At 44.5% G+C, this 11537-nt stretch overlaps 1 protein-coding gene across 1 annotated transcript in view; it reads left to right on the top strand.

The window, feature by feature from the left end:
• MAP1LC3C (microtubule associated protein 1 light chain 3 gamma) overlaps positions 1–11069 on the top strand; it is a 46709-nt gene extending 35640 nt beyond the window's left edge. The window contains exon 4 of the mRNA XM_053460892.1: positions 10910–11069. Within this exon, the coding sequence (XP_053316867.1) occupies positions 10910–11069 (160 nt within the window). The remainder of the gene's footprint in view (positions 1–10909) is intronic.
• The last annotated feature ends 468 nt before the right edge of the window (positions 11070–11537 follow it).

Genomic DNA, 11537 nt, shown 5'->3' with positions numbered 1-11537 from the left:
TGAAAGGGGCGGGGCCAATCGTTAGTGTGCCTGCACGGAGGCACTGGGAAACCGTAACTCCTGTGAGTCACAATGAGTGATCCAAAGATTCGGATCATTTCAGTGAACGAGTCGAAATGATCCGATTCACTTTAATGATCCGAACTTCCCATCGCTACTCTCAGGACAAATCTTTATTTCCTGTGAACGCTGTTACTGTATGCATCTGTTCCCCTATATTACAGTAAAATAGGTTACATTTGATTATCAGTTATTGTGCACTTATTAGTGCTATTGCAGGGCCACTTCTCAGTGAGTGGAGGCACTGAATGCAGAATTCAAATATGTCCCAATCTCCCTCACTCATTGCGGAGGCTCAGGAGCCATATCAGCGCCAAGAAGCAATAGGGATTGTTGCTGATCCTGACCCAGGGGCGTACCTAGAGTATTTGGCACCCGGGGCGGATCCTGTATGTGGCACCCCCCCCCACACACACACTTTAAAACTACCTGGTCGAAACCGAATATGACCCCCCCACACACACCATAAAAAAATCTAACACTTTTATTTAAAGTAAGTAACACACCAAAATAGGACAAAACAATTAAATAACAATATATTTTGGATGTTATATATATATAATTGTTAACAGCAATCACATTGCTATCATGCCCAGCCATACCCAGATTCCTGGAGGCACTCGCAGACTTGGCATGGTAGGAGTATGATTGCCCTATCTACCCCTTCTCGCTCCCTTCTGCCCTATCTACCCCTTCTCACTCCCTTCTCCCTATCTACCCCTCCTAACTATCTACCCTCTCCCTCTTTGAAGTTCACTTACCTTTCAGGAGTCCTGCGGTGGGGGTGCAAGGCCTCTGTCTCCCAGCTCTGCCACTGTATGGAACAGTATAGAGTGATGGGAGTTATGATGTACTTTAGAGCATAATTATATAATGAAAAATACATTGGAAATGGTACAGCATAACACCCATCACTCTCACACATTTACCAATCCACACGCATACCAATCCACAAACACATACCAATCCACACACATATACTAACCCACACACATACCAATACACACACACACCAATCCACACACATACTAATCCACACACATACCAATCCACACACATACCAATCCACACACATACCAATCCACACACATACTAATCCACACACATACCAATCCACACACACATACTAATCCACACACATATACTAATCCACACACATACCAATCCACACATACCAATCCACACACATATACTAATCCACACACATACACCAATCCACACACATATACCAATCCACACACATATACCAATCCACACACATATACCAATCCACACACATATACCAATCCACACATATACCAATCCACACACATACCAATCCACACACACATACCAATCCACACACATACACCAATCCACTCTCACTGTATGCTTTCCTACCTTTCCCCTTTTCTCCTTACAGCTCCTTTTCCTGCTCTTCGCTCCTCTTCTTCTTCAGTTCTTCTGTCTTCTTCCGAGGGCACGGGGTTCAGAGGGCACGGACAGCGGTGGGCGCGGCTTCAGTGTTGTGCGCCGGGATCGGACAACAAACCCCGGCGCACAACAGCTGTTGCCACGTGGATCGCAAGGGAGCGGTATCGGAGGTCTTTAACAGACCTCCGGCTCCCTTGAGTGATTTTAAGCCGGGTTCAAGGGAAATCCTTAAACCGGCTTAAAATCACTCAAGGGAGCCGGTGGTCTGTTAAAGACCTCCGATACCGCTCCCTTGCGAGCCTGCTCCTCCAGCGGCGGACATTACTGTCCGTCTCTGGAGGGGTGCCGGCAAGTTGGCACCCCCCTGATGAGCGGCACCCGGTGCGGACCGCCCCCTCCACCCCCCGCTAGGTACGCTACTGTCCTGACCGTATTTTCCAAGTGAAAGGAAAAAAGGCTACACTTATTTACTCTCTTTTATGCTCTCTAAATGTCTCCCTACATTCTCCCCGACTGCTTCTGTATCTTGCAGCTCCACTTTGACTCTAGCATCTTCTTCATCTTGTTGTTCTCACTTCTGTTTTTTATTTCTTTGTGATGCCATTGACAAGACCTCCCAGTGAATTAAATATATTTTAGAAAATACAAAAAGACCAGGTAGGTTACTGTATGTTGTTGCAAAGTCCTTAGATGGTAATATAAATACCCCAAAGTTGTATGAAGGAGCCTGTTGTAGTGGGGGTATAAATAGACTTTAGGAAAGCTGGGTGTAGTTAATGCAATATGGCAATAAATTAGTCACAGTCCATAAGTAGCAATTTGTAACACTGGAGGTATCTGCTTAATCCAAGGTTGCATCTGAAGTCTAGGAGATTATGAACAGTGGAATCTGTAGAGGGAATCAGCAGAAATAGGTTTGGCTTCTCGTAGTGACCAGGGTTCACAGTCGGCATGCAGAGAATGTGAGTTACAGGCTGTAGTCGGCTAAACAAGAGGGCACAGGGATGCTGAAAAGGTAGGCTTAAATAGGCTATCAGGAATCTGTACTCCTATTTCCTGTGTTAAAGGAAATGTAAAGTAGTAAAAGTTGGTAGAATGGTGAAAACCTGATGGGTCTCTTTACGTTAATGGCAATAAAGATGTGGAATTTGGCAGCAGAAAGGCTGATCTGTTCTGAACACAATCCGCTTAGGGGCACTCGTATAAACCGGTATAAAATGATATGCAAAAAACAAAAACTTATTAACTGTTCATCTAAGAATGTGGTATATCTACTACAGTGCGGATGGTGAGAACCATTAGACCAATGAAATAAAGGATATTAGAACACCTGGGGAATATTAGGAATAAAAATATGAAACATACTGTCCCGAGACACTGCAATTCATGTCATATTGATCACGCATTACATATTTAGTATAAAGAATATTAATGAATATATATTTTTAGTAGATCTATTTAGTAATCTATTCATTTTTTATCTATCCTTTAGGATTGTAGGGGTTTATTACATTAATTGCTTAGCTGCCATTGGATATCCCCCATTAATCTTGGATGGGTATACATAACATTTAAGACTTAAGGCATATTATCCCAGTGAAAGAATTAGACCTCATTTATTGCTAACGCCCGTATTCTGGAACCCCAGGGTCAGATGCCTGGATATGAATGTCAAATGCCAGGAAATGAATAAGGTCAGATAGCTTAACTCGTCCCCTATAAAAGCACACAAAGTCTTCTGTATTTTCTTTAGGATTTATTAGGAAAGTCACAGAAATAAAGGCACTTGTTGGTTGTAAAGTGTTGGAGCTTCTCTACAAGAAGGTGCTTTGTTATGGGTGGAAGTGCTTCTGCAAGGGGAAGGTAAAAACGGATTGCCTTGCAAGGGAGAAGATAATCAGAACCTGTACTCACAGAGGCTGCTGAGATAGAATCTCCAGGGGAGAGATACAGGGGAACAGGAAAAACACCTAGAACAAACCAACTACAGAAAAGTTGCAGGGGAGGAGGAATAGCCCAATCTCAGCTATGAGAATTGGAAAGTTGCCAGGGCAACCAGCCACTTAAAGGGAAAAAGGGAAATAACAAAATAAACAAACTTGTTCCATGACACTCCCCGTCTGGTATCTGGAGATACCACTATATATAAACTTATGTGGAACATATGTAAATACACAACAACAATACACAAGTCCACATGTTTCTGGGCAGTATGCTCGTCAGTAGAATGGATGCTTGGGGTCTTATTTCTAGGTCCCTTTCAGGATCCACAAGTTCGAAGTGATCAGCTACGGTTGACAGTGTTTTATCGGGTTGTGTCAGAAACGTTGGTCCGGTAAACCATGACGTATTCTGTAGATATGCTGCAGGCACTGATCTAGTGGCATATCAGCAGGATTCTGATCTGTGGGCACGTAGTGCCATTGGCTTGGTTGGGTCGATTTCCTGATCCTTTCTACTCGGTTGGCCACGTATACATAGAACCTTCTTTTCTTATTGCATATATAACCTAACACCACCTTACTGTCCGTATAGAACCTGATAGCATCTGGTTTACAGTCTATTTCATTTTCAATGAGTTCTGCCAGCTCTACTGCTAATACTGCGCCACATAGTTCTAATCTAGGTATAGTATGGTCTGGTTGGGGTGCCAGCTTAGCCTTGCCAAGGATGAACCTGGTATGATGTCTACCATCTGCATCTGCGGTTCTTAAGTAAGCCACCGCTGCTATTGCCTTTGTTGAGGCATCTGAGAAAACACAAAGCTCTTTGCTGAATGCAGTGGTGAGGGATGAAGGCGAGTAAGGGCGTGGATCTGAAGTTGCTCGAGGGTCTTCAAGGAATCTTTCCATGTCTCCCACTCTTTACGCCTTTCTGGAGGTAGTGGGGTGTCCCAGTCCTGTTTTTCAAAGGATAATTCTCTGAGGAGAGACTTTCCCTGTATTGTGACTGGGGCAACGAATCCCAGCGGGTCATAGAGACTGTTTACAGTAGACAGGACTCCACGTCGGGTGTAGGGTTTTTCCTCGATGGACACCTGGAATGTAAATGTGTCTGCCTTGAGGTTCCAGCTTAACCCCAGACTTCGCTGTATGGGAGGTGTGTCGGTCCCCAGATCCAAATTCTTCAGGGCACTTGCGTGATCATCTATATGAAATGCTTTCATTACCGTGGCACTGTTGGAAGCTATTTTATGCAGTCTTAGATTGGCAGTTGCTAGCATCCTTTGAGTCCGTTTGAGCAGTTCTATGGCTTCTTCTTCTGTGGGAACCGATTTCAACCCATCATCCACATAAAAGTCTCTCTCAACAAAATCTCTAGCGTCTTTCCCATACTCTTCCTCTCCTTCTTGGGCTGTCATTCTGAGCCCGTAGGCAGCCACTGCCGGCGATGGGCTGTTGCCAAAGACATGCACTTTCATTCTACACTCTATGACTTTGTCATCTATGTCGTCGTTCTGGTACCACAGGAACCTTAGGTAATTTCTGGAGTCTTCTCTTACAACAAAGCAGTGGAACATCTGTTGGATGTCTGCTGTAATGGCAATTGGCTCCTTGCGGAAGCGGATCAGCACTCCTAGAAGACTGTTTGTCAAGTCTGGTCCAGTGAGGAGGACATCGTTTAGAGAGACTCCCTGGTACTGAGCACTGGAATCAAACACTACTCGGATTTGACCAGGTTTCTGGGGATGGTAGACGCCGAATGAGGGAAGGTACCAGCATTCCTCGCCTTCATTTAGAGGAGGTGCTGGTTCTGCATGACCACTAAGGAATATCTTCTGCATGAAGGCCACAAAATGATCCCTGGTCTCAAATTTCCTTTGTAGATTACGGCGGAGCGAATTAAGTCTAGAGATGGCATGCTCTCTGTTGTTTGGGAGGCGTCTTCTGGGCGAACGGAACGGTAACGGTGCCACCCAACTGTTTGATTCGTCTTTGAAGAACTCCTTATCCATTATCTTCAGGAATTCTCTTTCTTCTATTGATAGTGCTTGCTTGTCATCATTCCCTGACGTCTGGAACACTGTACATCCTACGTCATCAGTGTATTTTTCTGACTGAAGAATGTCTCCTTGTGTTTTGATCGTATACCCTTGTTTATCTTTGTTTCCAAGCTTCTCTTTGACATGGAAGTGATATGGACATGGTTTAAAGAGAGATATACGACCGTTCTCCAGTAGGTTTGTTCGTAGAACTTTTACATTATCTGGTTTGCGTATCTTGTCAATACACACTTCGCCCACTATCACCCAGCCTAGATCGAGCCTTTGGGCGCACAGAGCATTATGCTCCCCATTTCGTTGTTCACGGATTTTATGTGCTCTCATGATGTCTCTGCCAAGTAACAGCAAGATCTGGGCACTTCCATCTAGTGGTGGAATGCGATCAGCTATCGCCTGCAGATGGGGATGGTGGCGTGCCACATCTGGTGTAGGGATTTCGCTTCTATCCTCCGCCATATGATTGCACTCGATGAGTGTGGGGAGAGGCATCCTTACTTTGCCGTCCACTGAACATATGGTGTAGCCATTTACTCTCCTCCCTGTTGTTTCTATCTGCCCTGCGCACGTCCGGAGCGTATAAGGGGAGGTGTTATCTTGTATGTTGAAAAGGTCAAAGAATTCTGACCTGACCAACGATCGATTGCTTTGATCATCGATGATGGCATACATCCTTATGGCTCTTTCAGGTTGTCCGTCTGGGTGCACGGCTACAAGACATATCTTAGAACAAGATCTGCCATCACTGGCTTCCCCACAGACCTTGGTGCATTTAGATGATACAGATAGGGCGGGTGTGCTTGGATCTTCTTCCTCCCCGCCCTGCTTTGTAACAAGGTTAGGGGCCTTGATTGTTTTAGCCTTAAATGTCTCTGGATGTAAAGCTGCTACGTGTCTGTCACTGCCACACTCTGTGCACTTTATAGCTTCTTTACACTCTTTGAATAGGTGACTTGTAGAAGCACAGCATTTAAAACAAATCCCCAATTCTCGGAGTAGGGCCTTACGCTCCTCTATGGGCTTCATTCTGAACCAAAAACACTTGCTAAGCGGATGTGGCTTTCTATGTATGGGGCATTCTTTGTTAGGGTTTTTTGGTTTCTTGTTTCCATCGACCGACTGGTCTAAACTCATTTGAGTCATAGAGGACACGTCCGTTCTGTGGACGGAGATGGGTGTTCTAGTGTTATTGTACCTGGCTGCTGTATGTGTATCTAACATGAAGCTGGGGTCATTTTTTGACCGGGCTGCTTCACGAATGAAACTCAAGAAGAATGAGAAAGGGGGGTAGGCAACTTGCTTCTCACGCTTATATTTTGAGCCTTGTAAAGTCCATCTCTCTTGGAGGCTGTAGGGTAGCTTTTCCAAGATGGGTTTCACTCCACGAGCAGAATCAAGGACATTGAGCCCTTTTAGGGATTGGTCTGTCCTTGAAGATTCCAGCTCCTGCAGCAAGTCCCCAAGTTCTCGCAACTTTGAGTAGTCTTTGGTTGTAATTCTGGGAAAATTGTCTACTCTCTTGAAGAGTGCGTCTTCGATCGCTTCAGGACTACCATAGCATTCTTCTAGTCTTTCCCATACTAAATCAAGACCCACTTCGGGGTGGTTAACATTTGCTGATCTAAGCCTCTTTGCATGTTCTGCAGATTCTTTCCCCAGCCATTTGGTTAGTAGACTGAGTTCTTCTCTTGCCGAGAAGCCCAGACTCTTGATAGCGTCTTTGAATGTGGATTTCCATATCCTGTAATTCTCCGGACGGTCGTCGAAGTTGGTAAGACCTGTCTGCACCATGTCACGCCGGATCATGTACTTGCCCATGTCTGTTAGGCCTGACACATCGATATGTCGGTCTTGTTCTGGTGTGGTTTCACGGAAGGGCCTTGTGTTCTCCCTTTCCTTGGCCTGGATGTTTGATGATCGCTGATCAGTGTGAGGAGCTGTTTCTCTATGCGTGGGCCTACCTGAGCTGTGAGACTGTTGCAGTATATCCATATGCCTACTGACGTGTGCATCCCCGCTGAGAACCTGGCTATCCCGGGTTGTGCGTACCCTTGAAAGAACAGCGTCTATTCTTTGTGGACCTAGAGAGTCTTCAACGTCTGAGATGTCACTCAGGCAATTCCGCGATGGTGTACTGGTATTGATGCTGAGGAGGCTCCTTACATAGTTTGCGGTGCGTTGATTTATATCTTCTGGAGCTGTCTGGTCATAGGTCTGCTCCCCGCCGTCCTGTAGTGCGGCTGCTTCAAAGACTTCGGCTTGCGCTATGGCGGCGGCCGCATCCTCTTCCTTGCTTAGGGCTTCCAAGTTTGCATCTAACTCTGCCTTCCTACGTGCTATGGCAGCGTTGGTGGCTGCTGCGGCGGCCACTGCTGCCTGCTCCTCCTCTTCTATGCGGGCTCTCTCTGCCCTTATGGCCGCCTCTTTCCGACCATATTTGGCCCTAGCACGCGCGGCCTCTGCGGCGGCTTGTGCCTTGGTGGCATTCGCGCTTGCACTAGACACATTAGATTTCACTGATTTGCTTGACCTGGAAGAATGCCTGGATGTGCTGGAGCGCTGCGATGCAGTTTCCAGGAGGAGCTCCTTTCTTTCACTTTGCGCCTCCATAATGGCGGTCTGCACAATGCCGTCGCGTTCCATATCGATTGTTTTTTGCAGATCGCGTTCCCTCAGGCTATTTATTGTGTTGGTTCTTGTCAGATAGGTGAAATATGCTTGTGACAATGCTACATAATGTCTATGACATGACTTGATTTGAGTTATGGCTCGCTTAATGTCCTTTTTTTGTTCGCCAACATTTGTGGCATCACTCATTTCAATTTCGATTTCTTCCCATGCCTTTTCCAACTTAGCACGGTGCATCTCAATGTCAGCTTCATATTTTTCACAGGCTTCTTGTGTCAGTGTAACTGTTCGCTTAGGCCTTGCGCCTTCCTGCATCTGTTGCAGTTGTGTCGCTGTTTCAGTGTCTGACCTGTCACTCTTATGTGTTGTGTCTGGTGAGGGTCTGAGTTCTTCCATGCTGCAGGTGTGTGTAGGCCTTTAGCCAGTTCGTGTGGCGTGCGGTCTGTAACCTGTGTCAGCGGTTGGAGCCGTTTGGTGTCCTGCAGCAGTCAGCGTAGAGGTAGCTGTACTGACAGGTATCCGTAGCTCTGATCCCTATCTTGGCTGATGTCCAGTGGCGTGGCCCTTGGTAGCCTTAACCGTGGGGACATGCACAGGGGTAACTATAACTGTTGTTCCTAACTTAGTAGCTGGGCAGAAGGTTAACCCAGGCAAGACACAAGAGTGATAATTCTGTGAGTAATACACTGAGCTGGGTTGCAGCGCTGGTGCCTTTATATTGAAGCTGTGGAAAGCTGGAGCTTTCTGTGCTGCTCCCAAAGCACATGGTATCCGTTTTTACTATTCTGGAACCCCAGGGTCAGATGCCTGGATATGAATGTCAAATGCCAGGAAATGAATAAGGTCAGATAGCTTAACTCGTCCCCTATAAAAGCACACAAAGTCTTCTGTATTTTCTTTAGGATTTATTAGGAAAGTCACAGAAATAAAGGCACTTGTTGGTTGTAAAGTGTTGGAGCTTCTCTACAAGAAGGTGCTTTGTTATGGGTGGAAGTGCTTCTGCAAGGGGAAGGTAAAAACGGATTGCCTTGCAAGGGAGAAGATAACCAGAACCTGTACTCACAGAGGCTGCTGAGATAGAATCTCCAGGGGAGAGATACAGGGGAACAGGAAAAACACCTAGAACAAACCAACTACAGAAAAGTTGCAGGGGAGGAGGAATAGCCCAATCTCAGCTATGAGAATTGGAAAGTTGCCAGGGCAACCAGCCACTTAAAATAAACAAACTTGTTCCATGACAGCCCGTATAACGTACATAGGAGGCTGTAGATATAAAGATAAACACACAGTAGCGGCAGTAATAACATACATATTTATTTTTTACGTTTGGGTTTGAGATTGCGTTTTTTCTTTTCCTCCCGTGCCCACAACGTCTGTGCACTCCTTTCACCTTCGTGCCCACGACATCTGCACACCACTTTCACCTTCGGCTTGTTTAACGCGATCCGTTCTTCTTGTATCCCGATCAGTCTTGCCGACCTTTATGGGTGTGAAAAAACAATATATGAACGTAGGACCATCGATCCGATTCTACTCTCCTAATTTCTATCGCCCTAGCTTTGTTTTTTATGTTCATGTACTCACCTCGTTACATTATACAGTGGACGACGAGAGACACAGAGGACAGGAGATATACGTCATCCGGCCAGGAAAGCGTACATGCGTCAGACGCGTATACGTCAGAATGCCCACGTAGGAGTACAAAAAATGGCGCCCCACACATAAAAGACTCACAGAAATTTTTTATCCATTTAGCAACTTTAATGCGTGATTTTAAATATTTATTTGCACAAAGTATTTATTTACGGTTACGTGTATTGAGTCTCTTATAATCATCTCTGTATCGGGCTTGGACCCAGAATAAATTATATCTATTAACCTTTTGGTGGAATAGTCTTTAGTGATAGAATTTTCCACCATTCCTTTACCACATTCATTTACTAGCATACCTCGGACCCAGGAAGTCCAGATGGTGAAGCTGCAGTCACACACCAGACGGAAATCAGAGCTATGGGCTTTTTATATCCTACTAACTGTAAGTGGATCTCGACTCTGGTTGTTTCGGTTCAAAGAAGGTATCATCCCATGGTGTTTCCCTTTTTGTGTCTTCTTGCATACAAGCCACATCTCGAGGATTGCTTTGAAAGAACCTGAAACACAATGTGAGTGCATTTCACCTATCACAAAATAAGTTGTTTGAATTTCTATACTATTTGAGTTTATTTATTTTTTTGCATATAATTTTACACCGGTTTATATGAGCGCCCCTAAGCGGATTGTGTTTGTTACATTCAACACCCGGAGAGTGTTGTTAAGGGTTGCAGCTGTTTATCTGGTACAAAAAAAGGACAATCTTTTATTGTTACACATTTACTACCCCACTTGCACTGGTTTTCACATTTTCTTTGTTTTGGATTCACGCTGGTCTGTTCTGGACAGACCAGCAACAGCAAATGTGAATCCTTCCAATCACAAAATCTTCCATAGACAAATGTAATACCCCAGGTGTGTGGTACATAGTAACCGCAGTATGAAGCTTGTATGGTATAGTGTAAATGGGCCGGTTAGAAATGAGATCTTTTATTCTCCGTAACTGGTCCATGGAACAGTGGCGTGCCAGTGAACACAAGAAGTGTGTTCTTTATACTTGGCTTAATTGCTGATTTTTACTTGTATAGTAATCTTACCTTTTCTACTTTAATCACATAGATAACAAATGAACTATGAATTTTTTTTAAAAGTTTCTAATTTTGTAAAGCAAAATAGCGGGTAAAATATTTCATGACATTTTATTACTTTTTCTCCTAGGAATCGTATGAATTTATCACCTACTCAGGCATTTTACCTCCTTGTAAATAACAAGAGTCTTGCAAGCTTGTCCCTTACTATATCTGAATTATATAGGGATCACAAGGATGAAGATGGGTTTTTATATGTCACCTATGCATCTCAAGAAATGTTTGGTTGAATTTGTAATATACAATGTTTGAAAAAAATAATAAATGTACTTGTATTAAATGATTCTAATATATTTCAGAGAATTATATAAGTGATATGATTTTTGCATGCCTTCAATATTTCAAATGGCCAGAGGAAAACTGTCCAGGATGTCCCCAGAGAGCTCACCACTGCTTTCTATGTACCAAATTGCACCAAATTGTCTTGGTTACAGGACCCGAGGGATCACCCTGGAAAGAGTTATGTGATAATTGGGTAGTTCAAATATAGACTTTAGAATGACATAGCAACTATCCTATAAAATTCCCACTCAAACAATAGGAACCTGCAGGGGGGAGGTTTTTCCTAGGTCAGTCAGGGGTTTAGCGACAGTGCTATAGTTGGGTACAAATTTCCTGTGGTCTTCCTTGTGTGTTACTGCAGGGTACTATCCAGTTACTGCTTCTAATTATGAAAGGCTCCAATCGCTGTTGCCCCT

This window comes from Spea bombifrons, chromosome 3 (genome assembly GCF_027358695.1).
Source record: "Spea bombifrons isolate aSpeBom1 chromosome 3, aSpeBom1.2.pri, whole genome shotgun sequence".
NCBI classification, from domain to species: Eukaryota; Metazoa; Chordata; class Amphibia; order Anura; family Pelobatidae; genus Spea; species Spea bombifrons.
This window is presented reverse-complemented; position numbering and strand designations above follow the sequence as displayed.